Source organism: Gigantopelta aegis, chromosome 7 (genome assembly GCF_016097555.1).
Source record: "Gigantopelta aegis isolate Gae_Host chromosome 7, Gae_host_genome, whole genome shotgun sequence".
Classification (NCBI taxonomy): domain Eukaryota; kingdom Metazoa; phylum Mollusca; class Gastropoda; order Neomphalida; family Peltospiridae; genus Gigantopelta; species Gigantopelta aegis.
In genome coordinates, this window is record NC_054705.1 from 23,357,801 (window position 1) to 23,383,163 (window position 25,363).

The following is a 25,363-nucleotide window of genomic DNA, read 5'->3' on the forward strand; positions in this document are numbered from 1 at the left end:
GGTTTTTTTAAATAAAGATGCTGACAGACGCGTTTTCATGGATGACGAATTATGTAGACATGCTCCCCGGAATGTGGGAGTTTTTTAATAAAGATGCTGACAGACGCGTTTTCATGGATGACGAATTATGTAGACATGCTCCCCGGAATGTGGGGTTTTTTAAATAAAGATGCTGACAGACGCGTTTTCATGGATGACGAATTATGTAGACATGCTCCCCGGAATGTGGGAGTTTTTTAAATAAAGATGCTGACAGACGCGTTTTCATGGATGACGAATTATGTAGACATGCTCCCCGGAATGTGGGTTTTTTTAAATAAAGATGCTGACAGACGCGTTTTCATGGATGACGAATTATGTAGACATGCTCCCCGGAATGTGGGAGTTTTTTAAATAAAGATGCTGACAGACGCGTTTTCATGGATGACGAATTATGTAGACATGCTCCTCGGAATGTTGGTTTTTTTAAATAAAGATGCTGACAGACGCGTTTTCATGGATGACGAATTATGTAGACATGCTCCCCGGAATGTGGGAGTTTTTTTAATAAAGATGCTGACAGACGCGTTTTCATGGATGACGAATTATGTAGACATACTCCCCGGAATGTGGGATTTTTTTAATAAAGATGCTGACAGACGCGTTTTCATGGATGATTAATTATGTAGACATGCTCCCCGGAATGTTGTATTTTTTTTAATAAAGATGCTGACAAACGCGTTTTCATGGATGACGAATTATATAGACATGCTTCCCGGAATGTTTTAAAATAAAGATGCCCACAGACGCAAAGATGATGATGAATTACAAAAAACAAACCTCACAAACAAGTCATTAAAACAGGACAGTGACTTCTGTATATGATGGTGCGTAGGCCTACTCTATTTTTACGACATTCTTAGATGTTCACCAGGTGGGTGATAAAATACAAAAATGGAATTGTGATTTTAAACGAATATGGGAGTGCTAGTAAGATTAAAGAACAGTAATCAAATCGTTTAAAAGCCGTGTGACCCCTCATTTTCTTGCAGTAGATTAAATTCCAGTTTAAATGTGTGCGTGTGCCACAAGGTTTGCTATTAAAGTTGTATGAATCGATTCCGATAATGATTTTAAGTAGTACTGGCTATTTTAATGGCATTGTTAAGAGGGAGAACACACGAGTTTATTGTTCGTTCGTCTTAATGGTTTTGTCGTGTAGAAAGATTCTGGCACGAAGTCATTAAAAACTGAGTTTGATTACTATACCTAGTATTGTATAGAAATAGCATACAGTATACTAGAATACATTGTTTCTATTTACATTCTTTGATGTTGTTTTTAGTTTTGAGGACGGTGGTGGTGGGTTTTCTGTGTTTGTGTACGTGTGTGCGTGCCTGCGTATGTATGTACGTGTGTGTGTGTGTGTGTGTGTGTGTGTGTGTATGTACGTGTGTGTGTGTAATTAGTTGGGGGTTTTTGAGGTTTTTTATGTCTTTCTATTTATATATAACATATATGTACAATAAAAACAACACCCCACACAAAATATTATTAACTTGAATGCTTTGGTTTAATTTTACGTTTTTGTGCACCAAGTTGATTAATTTACGGACGTACTTCGATTTATAAAACTGTCATAATACACCTGTACCGGTGTACGTTACTATGGTGTTATAATCATTTAACACGTAACCATGGATACTGGACTGTCTCTACGAACTAGTCTCATTTTATTTTACGTATTTCCTTGCGCCCCTGCGCGTGCTGTAACCTCACCGTGGTGCAGGGGTGTAACATTCTCTGTGAGAATAGCCAATACAGCACAAATCCCCTTGATACAATTGAAATTTTGAGTAAAAGTCAGTATCTATCTGTGATATTTGTATTTTTGCACAGTTCTTTACACTGTTTTTATTTAAATTTTGAATTTTTATATTGATGTTGATCATTACTTTATTTGTTTGCATTACCATAGTTTGACACCCAATAGCCGATTTATTTTTCGTGCTGGGGTGTCGTTAAATATTCATTCATTCATTATTTCCTTGCCTATATCCAATTAAGTTTTAAGCACGCTGTACTGGACACACGCCTCGGCTATCTGGGCTGCTGTTGAGGATAGAGGGTTAGTGGTTAATTGTCATTAAAATACACCTGTGACGTCACAGTATTGTCTCAACGCTCCATTATTTTTCAGTAATGGAGAGATGAAACCCTACTTAATTAACCCACCAAAATCACTAGTGTTAAACTCCATATTAACATATATTGGCATAAAGTTATTATTTAGTGGTGTATTTTAAGTAGGGGAATATCCGAGTAACTCTTCATTCCTGAAAAATAATGGGACTCGGCCGTAGCGGACCTCGTCTCCATTATTTTTCAGGAATGGAGAGTTACTCGGACAGTTCCCTATGCGTAGTTAGTGAGAGAGCTCTGTGTAGTTGCTTCACACCTACCTATTGAGTTGTTACAATTATTAAACTCGCTTTGTGTGAGAGCCTGTACATGGAGGCGAACCCAGTATGTACCAGCCTTAAGTTGGATGGTTTAACCACTACACCACCGAGGCTGGTACTAGTCTACCACACAACGATCATTTTACCAACGTAATCTGATGTTACGCCAAGGTGTTCCAACACTTCACCAAAGGCGTTATAACAAAATAAACTTGGTCACCGATGCGTTGAAACAAAATAAAGTTCGTCACCAGTGTCATAACAAAATAAAGTTCATGTTGTTTAACAACACCACACGGTGCACACTGATAATATTCACAATGTAACAGAGATTTTATGTTGATATTTTTGCATTTTCCATTCACTTTTGTTAGATTCAGCATACATTTGGTATTAATTTGTACCATATGTCACGTTTCAGAAAAATATTTCACATTTTTTAAATTCCAAGCACTGAATATTCCAGTACCTTTTAGGAGCTGATGCTTTCTAGAATGTTTTGGTACTTTCTAGAATCTTCCAATGGCTGCTATGTTTTAGTTCTTTCTAGAATGTTCCAGTACTTTCTAGAATGTTCCAGTGCTGTCTAGAATGTTCCAGTGCTGTCCCCACCCCCACCCCGATTGTGTATATATAAAGTTTCTTTTTATTTAACGACGCCACTAGAGCACATTGATTTTTTATCTTATCATCGGCTATTGGACGTCAAACATATGATCATTCTGACACTGGGTTTTTTTTTTAGGAAACCCGCTGTCGCCACATAGGCTACTCTTTTTACGACAGGCAGCAAGGGATCTTTTATTTGCACTTCCCATAGGCAGGATAGCACAAACCATGGCCTTTGTTGAACCAGTTATGGATCACTGGTCGGTGTAAGTGGTTTACACCTACCCATTGAGCCTTGCGGAGCACTCACTCAGGGTTTGGAGTCGGTATCTGAATTAAAAATCCCATGCCTCGACTGGGAACCGAACCCAGTACCTACCAGCCTGTAGACCGATGGCTAACCACGACGCCACCGAGGCCGGTGTGTATATATAGGCCTATACGTGCAGAGGTCAACATAGTATTTTTCAGGTGCACTCTTTCCAAACAGTATTGTGTGTAATAAAAAGTTAAAGTGTGTTCTGTTTAACGACCATCAGCTATTGGGCATATAGTCTTCGAGAGGAAACCCATTACATTTTCGCATTAGTGAGAATGGGCCAACCGACGGGGATCGATCCCAGACCGATGGCGCATCACTTCCTGCCTCAAACTATCCTCAAACTATTAGCAACTTGGCGAATTTGGCTAGAAAAAAAAAAGCTAACCTAATTAATTAATGACTATCAGACAAAATAACCTTTATGTGGATAAATAATAAAATATATTCGCCAAACTGAACTGTAATTCGCATTTGGCGATTCGACGAAGGACATATTGAACCCACTGAAAATATACTCTTAGTAATAGTCTGTGACACTAATGTCATGACAACGCCATACAAATTGTATGCGTGTGACGCCAGGACTCGAACGCCCATGCTTGAACCCCATATTATAATGTTTTTATAAGTTTTTGTTATTTGTTTTGTTTGTTGTTATTGTTTTTGTTTGTTCTTTTGTTGTTGCTTTGTTTTGTTTTGTTTTGGGGGTTTTATTTGGTGTTTTGAGGTTGGGGGGGTTGTTGTTTTTTTCGGGGAGGGGGGGGTATTTTGTTTTCCTTTTCTTTTTTCTTTTTTTTATTAAAATGGTGCAATTTGACGGAAACTGTTTTAATTTGTATTAATCCAGGATCATCCCAAGTGGAGATAATTCCGGCTGGATCTAAGCTGTGGGTGGTGGCCGTGGTGTTCGGTGTTCTCGTTCTCGTAGCAGCCGCCATTGTTGTCTTCTTCGTGATCAGAAAGAAAAACCCAGGAAAAACGTACTTGTGTAAGTTCAGTTGTACGTTTTTATAACTGGTGTGATTTCTACTAAACCATTACAACCACTACTACCACATCCACAACTATTAATAGTACTACTGCTACTACTACTACTGCTGCTGTTACTGCTGCTACTACTACTACTATTACTACTACTACTGCTGCTACTGCTACTGCTACTACCACTACTACTGTTACTGCTACTACTACTACTACTACTACTACTGCTACTATTACTACTACTACTACTACTACTGCTGCTGCTGCTGCTGCTGCTACTACTCCTCCTGCTACTACTACTACTATTACTACTACAACTACAACTACCACAACTATTAATATTATTACTACTGCTACTACCTCTACCACTACTACTATTACTACTGTTACTATTATTATTACTACTACTGTTACTACTACTACTACTACTACTGCTACTACTACTGTTACTACTACTACTACCTCTACCGCTACTATTACTACTACTACTACAACTACTGCTGCTGTTGCTACTACTACTACTATTACTACTCCTATTACTACTACTACTACTACTACTACTACTACTACCACTACCACTACCACTACCACTACTACTACTATTACCACTACAACTACTACTACTATTACTAATATTGCTACTGCTACTGCTGCTACTACTGCTACTGCTGTTACTACTACCATTACTATTGCTACTACTTCTACCAATAATAATAATAATAGTCCTACTATTACTAGTACTACTACTACTTCTACTACTACTACTAGTATTATTACTACTACTTCTACCACCACCACCAACACTATTACTACTACTACTACTACTACTACTACTACTACTGCTGCTATTACTACTACAACTACTCCTACTACCACCACCACCACCACCACTACTACTAGTAGGCTACAATAACAACATACAATTACAAATACTAACATTCGATCTACTATGACTACTACTACAACTACTGCTATTACTTACTTACTTCCTTACTTGCTTACTTACTTGTTTACTTACTTACTTACTTGCTCGCTTACTTCCTTACTTGCTTACTTACTTGTTTACTTACTTCCTTACTTGCTCACTTGCTTACTTACTTACTTACTTACTTACTTACTTACTTACTTGCTTATTTACTTACTGATTTTCTCCTGTTTGTTTTTTTCCAGTGGGTAAGACGGAGGTAAAGCACCACTTGAACCCAGAGAAGGAATTACAAGACCATGAATTCAAACTGATGTAATGATGATAATATAGGGACTCAAATGAAAGATGATCAATGTCAAAACTTCAAATCCTATCTATAATGCAGAACATCTTTAACACTGACATATATGTACATGACAAGGACTGCATCAAGTGGTGGTGGGGGGGGGGGGGGGGGGGGGGGGTCTAGTAGACCCAGAAATATATGACAAAAGTGCCATCTTTAGGGTCTTTTTTGTGTACCTGGGGAAGACCTTATACTGTTGTGACCTAATTTGTTATTTTTTATTGCCCACTCCCAAGGCAGGTGCGTATGCAGTGGGGATTGGAGGTCGACCCCACCCTACCCCACCCCACCTGCTCAAACTATTTTTTTTTTTTTTTTTAAATATATTTAACGGGGACATGACATACACCCATAAATTCGCCCACCTTCCCGCTACAATTTTTGCATACGCGCCTGCAGGGTAGTATAAATTAGGTACGGACCTAGCTGGCCGGGTTATCTAGTATCCAGAATAGGCAGTCAAATTGTGCCACTTAACGAAATATGTTGAATTAGTAGTAGTTGGCTACTATTATAGTACCAGAGCGGGACGTATCCCAGTGGTAAAGCTATTTCTCGTTCCAGCCAGTGCACCACGAATGGTATATCAAAGGCTGTGGTATGTGCTATCCTGTCTGTGAGATGGTACATACAAAAGGTCCCTTGCTACTAATGGAAAAAATGTAGCGGGTTTCCTCACTATGACTGTGTCAAAATGACCATATGTTTGACATCCAAGAGCCGATGATTAATAAATCAATGTGCTCCAGTGGTGTTGTTAAACAAAAGAAACTTTTTTTCTATTATAACACCACGAATGATATATCAAAGGTCGTGGTATGTGCCATCCTATCTGTGGGAGGGTGCATATAAAAGATCCCTTACTACTAATGGAAAAATGAAGCGGGTTTCCTATCTAAGACTATATGTCAAAATTACCAAACGTTTTGACATCCAATAGCCGATGATTAATAAATCAATGTGCTCAAGTAGTGTCATAAAGCAAAACAAACTATTATGACAACAAGTGACGAAGATGTGGCATAACAAAATAAACTGTTATGGGTGCAACACAACTCTTATGTCAAACCTATAATATATATATACAAATTCGTACATTTTCACTGTCCGCTTGTTTTGTTAATTAACTCTTTACATGCAATTCGGTATGAGTGCATAAAAAAGACTGTCGAGAGCGAAGTTTATACAGGGGGTCGACAAATACTCCCCCGGAAAATACATTGAAAAACAATCAAATGTGCATGTATATGCAAATGAGGTGTCCTGTATACTTGTAAGTTTTAGATCATTTAAAGCACGCCCCCTCTAGGTTGTACTATACCAAATAACTTCCTTCTGGGTCAAAGTTAGAAATAAACCCAACTTTTGATAGAGCAGTTGTTAACAGGATAATAACACATGTCCTGTCATTGGCGATAAAAAAAGAAAGAAAGAAATGTTTTATTTAACGACGCACTCAACACATTTTATTTACGGTTATATGGCGTCAGACATATGGTTAAGGACCACACAGATTTTTTTAGAGGAAACCCGCTGTCGCCACATAGGCTACTCTTTTACGACAGGCAGCAAGGGATCTTTTATTTACGCTTCCCACAGGCAGGATAGCACAAGCCATGGCCTTTGTTGAACCAGTTATGGATCACTGGTCGGTGCAAGTGGTTTACACCTACCCATTGAACCTTGCGGAGCACTCACTCGGGGTTTGGAGTCGGTATCTGGATTAAAAATCCCATGCCTCGACTGGGATCCGAACCCAGTACCTAAAAGCCTGTAGACCGATGGCCTGGCGATAAATGTGAGTGTTTATTGTAAAAACTAAATAAAAATGTGTGCAATTTTATTTCATCTAGTACCATGGTGTCAAGTAGCCTTTTATTTGAAACATATATAGGTTACCTGTAAAAAAACAAAATACTCAAAACTTTGTGCGGAACTAGGAGTCATAGACGCTACCCGTTATCTCTGAAATGAGCAGCATAACTCCCAATTTTTTCTGATTTACTTTAAGGGTCTATTTATATCCGTGGTGTATATGTCGATTGATACACTGTATGTAGGAGTTATAACCATTTATTATTGTCGTCTATGGGATTTGATTTAGTGGTATATACTGTACCCTATACATATTGGGTTATTAAACGAAGGGGAGTAACTGTTCTTCAATATAAGAATTTAAGAATAGCTTCCCCTTTTGTAAATTGACAATTACTATTAACTTGTAAACTTTCTGTCCACAACGGGCCGGAGGTTGGTATAGTACGTTATACTGGTGAAAGAGACTTGCCTACATCCCTATACATCTCGTCATGTTTTGTACACGGTTGGTGGTGGTAAGGACGTCGTGCATGTAAACCGTTCTCCCGCAGACGATTACGAACAGTTTTCCCACTGATTCGGTTATTATGAAGCCCAGGTGTGTTAGCAGCAGTAGCAGTGGCAGTTTGGAATCGATTGCGCAAATGCGTGTTCATGTATAGCGGTCTTGACCACGTGTTGTAACACGCGGACGTCAACGACGTTGGAGCTTCCTGTCGTTCGAAATCTTACGCTCGACTAGAACTTTCAACATGCCTTGCAACGTCTTCTGTCGACATGCCAGCATCAAGCATGCCAATCGCCCGTTCGCGTAAATTATTGGGTATTCTTGGCATACTAAAAATGCTACAATGTAAAAAACGTTAATTTTTTTACAAATTTTGAAGCGTTTTCGTTCACTTGACAACAATGTCAGTAAGACAAGTAAAACAAATTGACCGAATACTACACGGGACATGTCGAACCATGCATGCACGTGCAAACTGAATTTCACGTTGTCGACGATTAACAGTGCAAAAATAATCGATAAAATTCATGAATCCTGATAATACAGCTCAAGGCTAATACTACCTATATAATTTCATTACACAATGAATTCTTTAACACAACAAATACTATATGTACAAATCGGAAGTTTCTTTTTTTGTTCAGTATATATATACTGTTACATGTACATACATAGTGTGTGTTGCGAACCCAACTACGTACCAGCCTTGCCTCCAATGGTTTAATCCCTACACTACAGAAGTCAGCAGTGCTTCGATATGGCTACCTACTGCTTTTTTTTTTCAATGTCAAAGCTAACACCCCCCCCCCCCCCCCCAAAAAAAAAAAAATCGAAGACTGGACCACTATTGGGAGAGAACAATGGTTGATTATTATACTTTAAAAAAAAAAATGCTAAAAACATACTACATGTATACCTGAGATTTTAGATTTAAACAGTAGTGAAATTAATGACGTTGTGTGTTTATGCTTTTTGTATGTTGTTGTCATTTAATCTTACATGTGACCAGATAAATTAATTAAACTGTTTGAATACAGTGATTTGAGTTTGTGTTTGTTTATTGCATTAAAGGCGCTCAATCACAGATTCAGTGGGCCTTATTTCTCTAAATATGGATTATAAATGACAATTACATTAATTTTTCAGTAAATATCAGTAATTACTTTTAGCGACAAATCAAATGTATATATTTTAAGATAATACTTTGTTAGGTCATTAATTAGGTCAACCATCCGTGACGGAGCGCCTTTAACATTCCACATCCTACCACACCGTCTATGAGTTGTTTAATGGGGCGACAGTAAAATATAAAAGGTAGTGGGCAAAAATTAGATGAAACTGGGGAATCCTGCCCCCTCCTTTGGCTACGTATACGCCAGTGGAAGAAAGAACAAAATAATGGATGGCGAGGGAGGAGTTAAGTAAAATGAAAGACGCAAGTGGTTTTACCGAAAGTTTAACATCAAATTAAAAACATAAATACTTCTACCTGAGGCTAGGCTGTGATTGGCCTTGCGTGAACTTTCGGTGGGTATATACAGGGCGGGGGGGGGGGGGGGGGGGGGGGGGGTAGAGGTAGAGCCGGTTAGGTAAGGTTGTCCCTGCATAAATTCCTGCACATACACCTGAGTAGCATACACTGACCCTACTGTCTACTGTTTCGAGTTTATGTCAAGTTCTATGTGATATATACCACAGGACAGCTCGGAAGATATTTTGTATGACTTCCGTCGGTATATGCTTAGATTTTGTAAGTATTAAAGGCATTCTCCTGAGATTTCTGCTATTTTAACATTTAATTTTTCTTATTATTATTTATTTATTTATTTATTTATTTTTTACTAATCGAGCTTTATAATAACAAATTAACTTGCATATTGACTGCGTTTTCTACTAATCGAGCTTTATAATAACAAATTAACTTGCATATTGACTGCGTTTTCTTGTTTGTAATACCAGTAACTATAGTATATTATTTACTGATCTTCCTAATGTTTCTAACAGCCCGAATTGGATTTTACCTTGCCACAATTTCGAAAAATATAAATTGAAAAATAAAAAATGAAGTTTGATTTACTCCGGTATTACAAATATTGTGACTACCATTAACAGAATGGGTATACAGTTAAAGTTTGTTTTGTTTAATGGCACCACAAGACCACATTGACTGATTAATCAGCGGCTACCGGATGTCAAACATTAATTTTTGTCTTTTAGTAGCAAGGGATCTTTTATATGCACCATCCCACAGACATGATACCACATACCACGGCCTTTGATATACCAGTCTGGAACGAGAAATAGCCTAATGGGTCCAACGATGGGGATCGACCCTAGACCGATCACGCATCAAGCTATGTCCCCCCCCCCCCCCCCCCCCAATTGGGTATACAGATACTTATACTAGTATTTTAAATAAGAAAATTTATTTAATGTGTAATTGTAGTGGTGAAAAGATCTATATGTTAGACGAAAACATCTTAACAATAGCAGTAAACTTAGGACAGTATCTTTAAAAACATTTAAGGTGTGTGTGTGTGGGGGGGGGGGGGGGTAACATTACATATTCATGTACATATTTTTTAGAAATTACATTCGGGAATTTCTCAGACATTAAAACCATATACATTATGGGAAATCTGTTTGTTTGGCACCTTCCGTCAATAGATTTACATTAATGTTAATTATATAAAGTCACCAATAAATGACCAATTTCAGTATTTGTATTTTACACCTTATAGTCCTACAATTTTTATATTTTTTATTTTTTTTTAAATGATTAGTTTGGTTTGACGCAAGAAGAAAAGTAGAACTGTTTTGGAAATAACAAAAAATATACTACTTTTGTGTGCAATTTAGAAAACTATCGCCTAAGAAATAAGTAACTAGCAGTACCGGTAGTAAATGTTATAGTTTGACAAAAAATTTAAAAGCGTTCCCTATGATAACTATAGTTAGTCATACAATATAGTAAAACATTGTACACACAGTTTGGCATAAATAACTTAAAGAAAAAAATACTTTGTCTAATGTTACTTATTTTATGTCCAAGTAAACGCAGACAAGAGAGCAATTGTAATAATAGTAATCAGACATGAAGAAACAAAGATACCTCCAAGGGAGCGAACTCCTAACAGAACATGATAATCGCATCACCGGATTTGGGTCAGTCCATGGATTGATGAGCCGGACTTATCGGCAATTTTAATAAACTAATATTTACAACAATAAATAGAATGTTTGAGTAATGACAGCTCCCCCTAAGGAGGAAGTAGAGGGTAAGTGTGAGGCAAGTTTTAACAGAAACGTGTTTCTGGTTTTAAAATAAGGCAGGGAAAGAAAGCCTATGGCTAAGGTTACTAAAGGTAATTTATCTATGGCTGCGGGTGAATACGTGTAGTGTAGTTAAAATATACATTTTATTTTTGACATATTAATTATATAATTTTTATGCGATGTGATGGAATGCAATATTCTCGTGTATCGAAAGTCGTCCCGCTAACATGTTATAACCGTACAGAATATTTTTCTCTCCTGATTTTCTTAGCATTGTAATATATTTTTGCAACTTAAAGTAAAGCTACATGCATATAATTTCAGGCCTCGAATTTGGCAAATAAGCTAAGAGGACAAGGCCATTTGCCCTAGACTACTAGACAAATTAATGTTTTTATTTTTTATTTATTATGTTGTGGGTTTTTTTGTGTTTTTTTGTTTGGGGTTTTGTTTTATTTGGGTTGTTTTTTGTTTTGTTTTTTTTGTTTTGTTGTTGTTGTGCGGGGGGGGGGGGGGGGGGGGAGCATTGTAACCAGAAGGCAGGGCAACAAGGCAGACTTCAACAAGAGTAGGCCCTATTAATAGCACAACAGCACCCATTCAAGATAAATAAGTGTGAATAGTTCATGTTTTTGTAATAAAACAACTTTCAAAAGTCATAATTTGAGTATGCATGATGACCAATTACTAAGATGCAAGATAAGGCACGGCCAGTTTGACCATGAGACTATTTAATTGATAAGACATTGGAGCATATGGCTAGGGCATTGTAGCAAATTGCTGCATGGCCATGGCCACCATTAAATTCAGGGGCGAGGCGTAGCCCCGTGGTAAAGCACTTGTTGATGTGCGGTCGGTTTGGGATCGATCCCCATCAGTGGGTCCATTGTGCTATTTCTTGCTCCAGCCAGTGCACCATGACTGGTACATCAAAGGCTGTGGTATGTGCTATCCTGTCTATGGGATGGTGCATATAAAAGATCCCTTGCTGCTAATCGAAAAGAGTAGCCATAGAAGTTGCGACAGCAGGCTTCCTCTCTCAATATCTGTGTGGTCCTAAATTATATCCCCGACACCATATAACTGTAAATTAAATGTGTTGAGTGCTTTGTTAAATAAAACATTTCCTTCCGTCCATTAAATTCGAGCCCTGAAAGGTATACATTTTTTTGTTTAGTTTCAAATATTACTTTGCATATTATTCAGTTTGTTTCATTTAAACTTTGTTTTACTAGACAGGCAAATCGTAACCCAGTGGTAAAGCACCCACCTGATGTGTGGTCAGTCTAGGATCAATCCCTGTCAGCAGGGCCGTAGCTAGGATTTTTTGTTTGGGGGAGCAACTGAGTAGTTAATAGTCTAAAACTCCTTAAACAGTTAAGAAGAGAATTTTCTATAATGCTTTCCGGATTTTTTTCTGGGCAACTACCCTTGCACACACACACCCCCCCCCCCCCCCCCCCCCCCCCCTAGCTATGGCCATGTGTTAGTGGACTGGAATATTAAATGCCATGATATGTCAGGGCTTCAAGAATTTTTTATAAATCCACTAGCCATGGGATCAGTGATTAAATGTTTTTGCTAGCCACAATTAAAAATTCACTAGCCCTACTTTACTTTAATACAATTTTACTAAATAATAGTAATAATCAGATATGTCATATAAAGAGGGAGATAGAGGTTAAAAACACTAACACTGGGGGGTTGGGATGGGGGCAGGATATTCATATTTACAAAATAGACTTAACTGCCATATTTTACCCAAAAAATTCATTAGCCGTTGGGCATGACAATAATAGTTATTTACTACCTCAACATTGAATATCACTAGCCATGGGAGTGGGGCTATCATAATCTAGAAGCCCTGGTATGTACTATCCTGTCTGTGGGATGGCACATATAAAAGATTCCCTTGATACTAATAGAAAAATGTTGTGGGTTAGGTTTAAGATATATGTCAGAATTTAACCAAATATTTGACATCCAATAGCCGATGATTAACAAATCAATGTGCTCTAGTGGTGTTGTTAAACAAAACAAACTTTACTGTTTTTGTTTTACTAGAGACAGGCAGCATGATTTAACTCGGCCATTAACGAACCCACCTGACATGATTAGGTTGTAGGATCGAAAACCCGTGGTGGATCCATCAATTGTTTTTCCCATCCCAACCAGTGTTGAAATCTTTTTTTATTTTTTTGTATTTTTTATTTAACGACGCACTCAACACATTTTATTTACGGTTATATGGCGTCAGACATATGGTTACAGACCACACAGAGTTTGAGAGGAAACCCGCTGTCGCCACTACATGGGCTACTGTTCCGATTAGCAGCAAGGGATCTTTTATTTGCGCTTCCCACAGGCAGGATAGCACAAACCATGGCCTTTGTTGAACCAGTTATGGATCACTGGTCCGTGCAAGTGGTTTACACCTACCCATTGAGCCTTGTGGAGCACTCACTCAGGGTTTGGAGTCTGTATCTGGATTAAAAATCCCATGCTGCGACTGGGATCCAAACCCAGTACCTACCCGCCTGTAGACCAATGGCCTACCACGATGCCACCGAGGCCAGTCAACCAGTGTTGAAGGACCACGACCAATATATCAAAGCTGACAGGGAACACTTGCCATACCCCCCCCCCCCCCCCCCCCCCCCCAATTAAAATTCAACCAGGACTCACACTGAACAAATTTTGGTTTAGCCAATCGGTGTTCGAAATAAGCACTTGTCTGTTTGTCCTAACAATTGAAAATCTGCTCGGACAAGCAAAATGTATCTCAATGGTTGTACAGTGGACAAGTGAAACTGTTCAGTGCAGTTTCATTTTGAGCAATCAAAACTAATGTCCTTGCACTTAAATAAAACTAATATTTGGACAACTGAAAGTATTGGCTGACAAGTAGATTTCTAGATACATGTACATATATATTTGTCCGATGGACTAGTGAAAATGTCTGATTATTTCTATCACTGCCAATTTTCTGAAATGTAGAGTATTTGAATCATTTCCTTAAAATTTATTAAAATGTGGTTAATTTGGGGAATATTTTATTAGACAAAGACTAAGTTTTGTAACCATTTTGTATAAAATTTAGCAGTTGGCTTATTTGGCAATGGACAGGGTGAGCCCTGTTCAACCCCATGTAAATACACCAAAAATACAAGAATATTATGGGTGAAATTACATCATAATGACAAGAAAAGCGCAGAGACGGGCTTGACGACTATTTTTCTGTTTTGCTTTAGAAACAAAGTTATGGGATGGAGATTGCAATGTGTATGTACATGTAAAAGGAAAATTAAAACTAAACAATTATTTTGCAGCTTTTGTGAGCTTGAACATCATCGTCTTTCCAGTGTGAACAAAAGATGGGAATCTGGTTGTTCTCTGCTTTCCATATTTTCAAAATCCAACACAATGCTCAAGATGTTAAAGAATTTCCACACTTTTCCACATGAAATAATCAATTGAATCCAACACATATATGTGTAACTACCAACATTTCAGAATTGACTTTCACAAGTTTGATTCAAATTTGATGGATGTAAAATCAACAACCAAAATTACAATTGGATATTCAGAAATGTGTTGGTGTTAAATTAATATGACATCGACAGCAAAGTCTGCTGGACAGTAACAGTTCCACACCATTCTGATTAAACATTCAAAAGTTTATTTCTAATCAGTGAATCAGTGGATGATCGACAAGAAATAATTGATAACTGTTCAGATTCATAATTCAAAAAGGAATTCGTCATCAATGGATATAAGATACACTCGATGTGTTAGCGAAGTGTTTGGATTTTTGAAGGAATATGAATGCCAGAATTGTAAACAGTCAAAGGTGACTGTTGAAGGTAGATGTAGTAATGGGGAAGTGAAGATGACATCCTTGATAAAGAAATCCGTCAGTGACTCAGTGCTCACTGAATCACACAAAAACCTCGTATCAACTAACAAGTGCTCATGTCAGTTGATAGAAGAATGTGTCAAAATGGAAAGTGGTGGAAACGAGGAGACAACTCTAGAACACAGTGGGAAGACAACTGTAGAAGATAGTGGCATGAAAAACAGTGCACGGTGCAGTGAATCCAATTCAGATGTAAAACAACATATGGATGGAGAATTACAACAGAGTAGTAAAGATGGTGTTACACTAAATCAGTTTAAGCCAAATGGAAATATTTGTCAAAGTGATGGGCCTGTGAATTATAGTGAAACTGCTTTAAAAACAAATGGTCACAGTGATATAGAACTTAAACTTTCAGATGAAAATATCAATTCAGATGAAAATGCTCCATCAGAATCAGCAAAAGTACAAACTAATGATGACGACAGGGCTATTGAATTGCGGAAAAAACCCCAAACCACAAATCAATCGAGAATTAACACAGCCGTTATCAGCGAGGTGTTTAACTTCTTGAAAATTGAGAAAGACAAATTGAGTGAAATTATGGAAGGTAATGAAGAATTGGGAAACAAGACAAGTGGCCAGTGCAAGGCTTCAGTGATGTCCGATGTCGGGGAACAGCATGTGGAGATCCCTGTTGAGAACGGAACGGGTGTGGTGGAATCGCGGCAGACGGACAGGGGAGGGACAGACGGTACTCGGGTGGTTATGAGGAAGTCACATCGGGCAGTGAGCAGACAACTGGCTGTTGGTGATGACCCCAATGATTCCTCTGATGAAGATGCAGGTATTTGAGGGTTTTGTTGTTGGGCTTTTTAAATATAGAATTGCAGTAAAATTCAGTGATCAGGTGCATGTTGGGTGGGGTGTGGTGGTTGGGGGTTAAACCCTTGATGAAGATGCAGGTATTTGAGGGTTTTGTTGTTGGGCTTTTTAAATATAGAATTGCAGTAAAATTCAGTGATCAGGTGCATGTTGGGTGGGGTGTGGTGGTTGGGGGTTAAACCCTTGATGAAGATGCAGGTATTTAAGGTTTTTGTTGTTGGGCTTTTTAAATATAGAATTGCAGTAAAATTCAGTGATCAGGTGCATGTCGGGTGGGGTATGGTGGTTGGGGGTTGAAGCCCTGATGAAGATGCAGGTACTTAAGGGTTTTGTTGTGGGTTTTAAATATAGAAAATAAAATTCATTGATCATGCATGTGCATTGTGGGTAGGGGGTGGGATAGGGGTTGATCCCCTCCCCTGCTCCGAGCAAATTTTTATTTTTATAATGTAGTTTCTAGGGGACAATGATCTGACACCTTTAAGAACTTTATTTGCTAGTTTAGACCCTCCCCCTACACTTTTTTGCACATGCACCATGTGAACAGGTTTTACATACATTATACGTAGATGTATGTGTGTGCATGTAGCAGAGATTGATACCTGTACCTGTACCCAATGTTTAGCAGATTAATGTGCAATTAATTTATTGGTTTTTCGTGTGGGACATGAATATGTGAAAATACAGGTACGTATATTTAAAGAGGAGAGGTTGTAAAAACTGTGGTAAACGTTAGTGAACAAGTTTATATATATGTATGTATGTTATGTTATGTATGTATGTATGTATGTATATATGTATTGATGTATGAATATCTATATATTGTATGTATGTCGAGGTTGACTGTTACATACATAGATATTAATGCACTGGCACAAGGGATAATTAAATCCTTTCTGGCCTCACAAATTGTCCCATGCCGTTGTTGGGACTCGAACCTATGGCACCGAATCGCCCGCAAATTGCGAGACTAACCACGATGCGCTCTGAGCTATCGAGGTATCCATAGCATCCATGTATGTATGTATGTATGTATATATGTATGTATGTATGTATTGATGTATGTATGTATGTATTTGTATGTGTGTGTGTGTGAACATGAATTAATGTATTTAACTGCAAGGACCAATGGAGATATTGGTATTTAAGAAGTATACACAAACGTACCAGTGGTATACATTTCCATCTAAAACTGTAAAAAACGTAAATTGGCATATATATCTTTTCTAACTCTTTATGTGCATACCTAGATGTGCATGTACCCATACACATGTGAGTGTGTGTGACTGTAGTTTGCTACTTGAACTAATGAAACCATTTCTAAAGATCTTCAATATGTTCCTGAATGTTTTTTTCTAACAATGTCGGAATTTCTCAAACATTGTGTACATTGTTTGAAAAATTAAGGAAGTTTACACAGAAGTTGGTAAACAATTTGCAGTCGGTTACATTCCTTCCCTATATTGCCAGTAACCAAGGTTGTTTACACAGAAGAGTTTAAAACAAATATTTGTACATTTACATTGCTTACCTTTGTATTTGTAGATGGAGACAGACTCTAAACCCAATCAGGGTGTCTGTCACCATCTGGTACAAGTAGTTAGTTAAAGGGACATGCCTGAGTTTGCTACATTGTAAGATGTTTCCGACTAATAAAATATTTCTACGATTAAACTTACATATATTAAATATATTTTCTTATTTAGAATATCAGTGTCTGTATATTCGATGTGTTTCTGGTTATCTTAATATTTGTAAGAAGCCCAACTAGATTTTGTCTTCAAATAATTTCATACGTACGTAAAAAAGATATTTTAGGAAATAAAATGAAATTTAACCTAGTACAAATATTAGAACGATCAGAAACATGTTTAATATACAGCCATTAATATTTTATGCAGAAAAATATATTTGATATGTAATTACATTCGTTAAAAAATCTTCGTTAGTTGATAACATCTTAAAAATTGCAGCAAACTCAGGAAGGTCCCTTTAAACCCACCGTTATTTCCAGCAGGCCTTATTTTTTTCTTAACAAAACGTATACTTCTTTTGCCCTAGCTACTATTTAAAAGAAATAACACAACCCACCGTTTTAATGCTGATATTTACTGGGTTCAATTCACAGTCAAATTCATAATTACAGAAGAAATATGGCAAATATGTACGAATGCTGTCTTATTTTTATTTCCAGCGGGCCTTATTTTTTCTTTGCTATCTAAAAGAAATAACACAACTCATTGTTTTAATACTGATAGGTACTGGGTTCAATTCACGGTCAAATTCATAATTACAGGAGGCAGGATGTAGCCCAGTGGTAAAGCGCTCACTTGATGCGCGGTCGGTCTAGGATCAATCCTTGTTGGCCCATTGGGCTATTTCTTGTTCCAGCCAGTGCACCACGACTAGTATATCAAAGGCTGTGGGATGGTGTATATATTATAAAAGATCCCTTGCTGCTAATGAATTAAAAAAATGTAGTGGGTTTTTGCTCTATGACTATCAAAATTACCATATGTTTGACATCCAATAGCCGATGATTAATAAATCAATGTGCTCTAGTGGTGTCATTAAAAAAAAACCTTTATTATTATAATTACAGAAGAAATATGGCAAATGTGTATTACTGCTGTCTTAATTATTTACAGCATGCCATATTGTTTCTTAGCGAGACACATACACATGTATACACTTCTTTTTCCCTGCTATCTAAACAAAATAACACTAGACCATTCATTTGTACACATGTATGTGTATGTACTTCTTTTGCCCTGCTTAGGGCTGCTACATTGTGTATCTAAAAGAAATATACTGACCTCGGTGGCGTCGTGGTTAGGCCATCGGTCTACAGGCTGGTAGGTACTGGGTTCGGATCCCAGTCGAGGCATGGGATTTTTAATCCAGATACCGACTCCAAACCCTGAGTGAGTGCTCCGCAAGGCTCAATGGGTAGGTGTAAACCAGTTGCACCGACCAGTGATCCATAACTGGTTCAACAAAGGCCATGGTTTGTGCTATCCTGCCTGTGGGAAGCGCAAATAAAAGATCCCTTGCTGCTAATCGGAAGAGTAGCCCATGTAGTGGCGACAGCGGGTTTCCTCTCAAAATCTGTGTGGTCCTTAACCATATGTCTGACGCCATATAACCATAAATAAAATGTGTTGAGTGCGTCATTAAATAAAACACTTCTTTCTTTCTTTCAAGCAACTATTAGTGTTCAAAACAGATTGGAAGCCTTTTATCTATTGACTGCATGTACAAATGTAATCATCTGAACACATGGCAACATGTAGATGACTTTATTGTTCCTTTGTGTAGTTATATGTAGTTGATTTTTGTGTGGACATTGCACATGTATCTATGCAATAAAATATGTTTTCAATTGTGAAAATAAATAATTATCCACTTACATTGATGCCTTTTTGCATATATGTATGTGTGAATCTATGTATGTACATATGTGTATGTATCAGAGGACATCCGGGTACGTGTGTATGTATCGGAGGACATCCGGGTACGTGTGTACGTATTTGTTTGTGTATGGATATATGTGTTGTATATATATTATATGTACAACAGTGATTTGGGGCTCCCACCTCTGACACTGCTATGTTTGTGATCTGGGACAATAAAAAAATAGAAATAATAATAAAAATAAAAAATAATAATTATTTATTGTCAAGTGTGAATGAATATGTGGATGGCAATCATGCACACTTTTATACCCATGGTGAGAACGCATTGCATGAGTATAACATACAGAATTTCAGACATGGGTGCGTTGAGACAATCATTTGTTGGGGTGATAGTAGGCACATGTGTTTGCATAACTTTTACCACTTTGTTGTGGCCTTTAACCATTACTCATGAATATGAAATCCAAATGCTACTTAGGAAACCTCACTCTGGGCCTAATCCACGAAGGCCATACATTCCTTCTTTCATAATTAGTGTGTTGGACGGGCATTGTTAACATGAATTGTTAACTAACACAGGCCTGCACAAATAAAAAATTTGAATAACCTGAAATGGGGTTATATGCCAAAAGATTTAGCATAACCTGATTTTTTTTCTTTATAATTTTTATTTTTTTATTTTTTTAAATAACTTAATTTTGAGAGACAAGAGAGGCAATGGTAAGTAAAAAGTATATATATACAAATGTTTAAGAGATTTTAAAATAATAATAATGATTAGGATTATTGTAATAAATTAAAAAAATATAGTGAATGTCAGGCTTGACCTACATGTATTATATAAAACACATCATCATGTGTGCATAACTAAGTGTGAATGAATAAGAATTCACTGCAAATAATTAATTTTATAATACTAGTCTTTTATGTGTATATGTCATGACATTTAGTCCTGAGTGGGAAACTCGGTGCCTTCTTCCTCATCTGAGGAACAATGGATACTGATACTGTTACTGTCATTATCACTGACACTGTCGTCGTCATCACTGTCACTATCCGATTCGGAGTTACAGTTAACAATCGGGTCACTGTGACTCTGGTTTACACTGGTTGCTGATCCAGTTCGAGATTGTAATGACCATCACAATATCGCCATTTTATGATTGGTTAAATTCGGCTATAACGCCTTCTAACAACCAATGAGAATGCACCTATTTCACAAGATATTTATACAAACTTGACTGGTTACGTTACGTGCTACAAAAAAGTACTGCGTCAGGAACAAGTCTAATGTTTGTACACGCGATAAAAATATGTTGGTACGTTGCCGGCACTAATCATTCAGTAAATTTACAAACGGTAAATCGGTTATGCCAAATAAAATGGAATAACCGATGCACAAACGAAACGGTCATTCATACAATGTATGCAGGCCTGTAACAATATGAGTGACCCTTCAGTAGTGACGCTGAGTATATAATAAAATAACATAAATGCCAGTCTGCCGGCTGTTAAACATGTATTATTATATTGTGTGTATTTGCAGGTATCTATGACGAGACTGTACGAAGGTCAAGGTGGATCCGTGTGGAGGAGGATGGCCAGCTCAGTGTCGTGGGATTGAGCGACTCCGACAGTCTCGACAGAAAGACATGTGACAGCAACGGGCTAGCTTTACGCGAGAGCACACGTACGTAGAAATCTTGTATTAAATAATAATAAAAATTAAAACAAATTTAATGCTCAATATAGGGCTATACATACAATACATTGTATCATACATGTATAGCTTTTTATGAGTAGAAAATTTCACCAAGTTATTTATTAATTGTAAAAATTTCAGAACATTATTTCACCAATTGAAATTAAAATAAGCTTCGCCAATTGTTTTTAAAATGCACAATTGGCAAGGGTTAGAGCTAGCCTTGTTACAATAGCTTAGGCTCTATGTGTATGTGTTTTCACTAGTATGGGGTTTGATTCAATACTCCAATCATCCACTCAACCAACCATCCATTATCTATCTATATAAACACCCAATAAACCTGTCCATCCATACAACCATCTGTACCATCCATCCATCCGATCATCCATCCATCCATCCATCCATCCCATGTACCCATCCATTCATCCATTCATTCATTCATTTTTCCATCGTCCATTCATCAATCCATCAATAAAATAAAAAAAAACCCATCCATTACCCATCCATCCATCCATCCAATTATAACCATCCTTCCATCCACTCAGCCAACTATCCACCCATCCATCCATCCATCCATCCATCCATCCATCCATCCATCCATACATTCTATCCATCCATCCATCCCATCCCATCCCATCCCATCCCATTTATCAAGTCATCCAGTCATCCATTCTCCATCCATCCATCCATTCATCCATTTATTAATGTCTGTGTTACATATTTTTAGCTGAAGATGTCTTTGTGCGGAATGGCAGCCTGTCTCCACGAACGATAAAGGCTCACAAGCGATCCGACTCGTGCAGCACAACTGTGTCAGAGCGGGAGTTCAAGCGGGAGTTTTCGTCCACCAAGAAATGCTTGATACAGCGCAACAACAGTCAGCAAGAATACCATCGATACTCGTGCAAAGTTTATGGTAAATATATATTTATTTATATAGATATAGATATAGATACATGTGTATATATATATATACAGTCAAAACTGTCTTAAGCGGTCACAAAAGGGAGTAGATAAAAGTGGCCGCTTAAGACAGGTGGCTGCTGAATACAGGTTGCTACATATATAGTCTTTAAAACATTTGTTGTTGTTTCTTGTTTTACCGTCTGTACTGCTAATCAAAGGATGTGTGCTTCACAGTTGACTACAAATCAACATTTGACATGTTGTCTCTTTCAGAAATAATGCAAATGGAATGTATTAAATTAACTATTCTCAACTAGTTTGTTTTCTTATTCCATTTAATTATTTAATTCCTACTTCATGCAGTGTATTGTCATATTAAGTGAATCTCCGACTCACGAAAACGAACGACTTCACCCGAATGATATTTGACGACTCTGTTGAACGGCTTCGTTGAACGAATACACTCGCGAAATCACCTCACGATATCACTGAGTGAACTCATCGCTGACGGTTCCGTAAACCAAACGGTCTCGTCAAACGAACCACTCCATTAAGAAATGGCTTCGTCACACAAACGGTCGTATCAAACGAACAACTTCGTAGAATCACGAATCAAACACATTTCTCATCAAACGACGTCGTCCAACGACTCCGTGGAACGAACGATTTAGGAAAACGAAACAGAAACTATTTGCACACTTATATTCAATTTGACGTGAAGAGAAGAAGCGTAGTTCTCCTCCCTGAATCACAATACTGTTGGTCTTTATATAACCTCTACCAGGATTGGAATCTTGTTGACCAATAAGAATTAACTACGCATTGGAAATAAACTGCGTCTTGAAAACCACATGTATTTTAGGAATGTCGGTAAACACAATTAGTTCTGATAGAAATATAGCCTTGTTTTCGAAATACAGTTCCACCTGATATCCATAAAACTTTACGCCCACACCAACATAAAATACAAATAAGCTAATTAAATTGTTATCAACATGGGTTCGTTTCAATACATACATACATACATACATACATATATTATTAAATATACATTTTTATTTATTAGAAAAACAAATTAGATGGGTATTTTATACTGCTTTGTGATTGGTTTTATAGACAGTAAAAGCTCTCAAAACCGGACCCTCTGTAAACCGTATTTCCCCAAAACCAGACATTTTTCACAGTCCTTATTTTTAAATCAGTACAGAAATTAACCTCTCTAAACTGGATACCTCTTAAAACTGGACATTTTACATGGTACAGAGGGTGCCCGGTTTAGAGGGGTTTCACTGTATGTCAGATATAAAAAAATCTGTAATTAGTAGTCTTTGTATTGTGTGCATGTTTGATTGTTAGAAACATTTCACATTGAAACCATCAAATGGTGCCATCCTTTAAATACATAGGCACAAAATGTGGGGATTTTGTTTACTTCTTCCCCCCCCCCCCCCACCCCACCCCAGGGAATTTTTTTTTTCCAAATCTTGATTAGCTGTATTTCTAGTCAATTGAAAATTGATTAACAACTATTTGTGTAGCAATCTTTGAAACTTGCTTAGCGAATCGTAACACAATACTGAACAAATTGTTTCCTGCATCCCCCTTCCCCCCCATATACATGTACACCTGATATGTTTGATCACTATCACCCTCCGCAGTGTATGGATTTAAATCGAATTTCTGTGCTGAAAACTACATTGGATACAATTAGTATTTTGCATTGCAAACATTTGTCACTAATAAAAAATATTAATTTTGGTGTATTTACTCAGTCTGTCGGCGAACTCCCCTGCCCCCTGTAAACTCGTTGTATGTCATGCCTGAACCCCCTTCATCCTCTTGGCATACATACATGTACTTTATGCAGGACTCATTTATCGGTGACACAGAAATAAATCCAGGTAACCCATTTCCATTTTGCATAACCCGGCCATCATATTCAAGTAAATGGGGCTCCAGATTTTGCACAAACAAAAATAGGTTACACAAAATTAGATTTGCACGAACAACGCACAAACAAAACAATTGTTCTTGCAATTTGCAGAGGCCTGTTATAGATGGCGATAAATCTGGACGTTTTTCACAATCCTTTTTTAATTGTAAACTGATGGCGAGTGTGTTTTGTATTGTGATTGTTTAATTATATTTGTTTTCCAAAATCAAATAAAACTAACATCTGGAAAGCTAATGATGTCATTAGAAAGTGACGTCATTAGTAATTGGAACAGGCCAAGTTGATGGGTCAAGGGTCTACAGTTAGATTGTAGCCAGGTATTTAAAAAAAAAAAAAAACCAAATACACAGTTAGTTCCGTAGAAAAATTATTCAGTTTACAGTGGACATAACCATATGGAGTTTTTAGATTTGTACGTGTGATTGTCTATTGGATGTCCGCAAATGTTTCATTTTTAACCTTCTGTCCAAAATGACATTTGCAGGATCAAATAGACAATAACACCCACAAATCTAAAAACTCCATATGGTTATCTCCTAAATATCTGGGCCCAATTTCATAAAAACATCATAAGCCTAGTTTTGCACGTAAATGTATGACTAAAACACAATTCTTATGACTATCATAGTACAACAAGTATAGTTTTACGTACACATACATGTATTTCATTTTTCTTTTGTCATGATGTAATTTTCAGTTTGAAATAAATGCCAAACATGTGTATAAACATATGCCCGGTTGTAACTGCTATTCGCAGACATAAACTTACGATGTTTAGTGAAATTGGCCCCAGTACTGAACATAACGTCTATAAATAGAACCCTGACTTGGTTCTGTAGGTGTCCGATTTAGATGAGTTTTACTGTATTTTCGTTTCACCCTATTATTATGTTAACAATATGTCGTGTTTAGTGATGTGTTTTTAATAAAATGTGCTGTAATAAAGTCTCACTCGTCTTATTTTTTTTTCCAGACCAGGAGAAGGTGATAACAATTCAGAAGTCGGAGATAGACACAGACTTTGGTCTTCACCTTCTCGACTGTCAGCCGGCCTTCATCACCTCAGTGGATCCAGGTCAGAGTTCACTTTTAGAGAAGAAACAAGGCCTGTGCTTATAAAGCCTTCAGAGTTCAGACTCAGTCTCAAATGAAAAGAAAGAAATGTTTTATTTAACGACACACTCAACGCATTTTATTTACGGTTATATGGCGTCAGACATATGGTTAAGGATCACACAGATATTGAGAGAGGAAACCCACTGTCGCCACTTCATAGGCTACTCTTTTCAATTAGCAGCAAGGGATCTTTTATATGCACTATCCCACAGACAGGGTAGTACATACCACGGCCTTTGATATATACCAGTCGTGGTGCACTGGCTGGAATGAGAAATAGCCCAATGGGCCAACTG

The 25,363-nt window shown here is 37.4% G+C and overlaps 2 protein-coding genes across 2 annotated transcripts in view; both read left to right on the forward strand.

The window, feature by feature from the left end:
- Positions 1 to 6,271, forward strand: part of LOC121378126 (neural cell adhesion molecule L1-like) — a 42,195-nt gene extending 35,924 nt beyond the window's left edge. Inside the window, exons 11-12 of the mRNA XM_041506225.1 lie at positions 4,220 to 4,360; positions 5,524 to 6,271. Of these exons, the coding sequence (XP_041362159.1) occupies positions 4,220 to 4,360; positions 5,524 to 5,597 (215 nt within the window). The 3' untranslated portion in view covers positions 5,598 to 6,271. The remainder of the gene's footprint in view (positions 1 to 4,219; positions 4,361 to 5,523) is intronic.
- An 8,293-nt stretch (positions 6,272 to 14,564) lies between these two features.
- The window catches only part of LOC121377434, a 36,103-nt gene continuing 25,304 nt past the window's right edge, over positions 14,565 to 25,363 (forward strand). The window contains exons 1-4 of the mRNA XM_041505417.1: positions 14,565 to 15,932; positions 20,933 to 21,076; positions 21,819 to 22,007; positions 24,925 to 25,026. Of these exons, the coding sequence (XP_041361351.1) occupies positions 14,996 to 15,932; positions 20,933 to 21,076; positions 21,819 to 22,007; positions 24,925 to 25,026 (1,372 nt within the window). The 5' untranslated portion in view covers positions 14,565 to 14,995. The remainder of the gene's footprint in view (positions 15,933 to 20,932; positions 21,077 to 21,818; positions 22,008 to 24,924; positions 25,027 to 25,363) is intronic.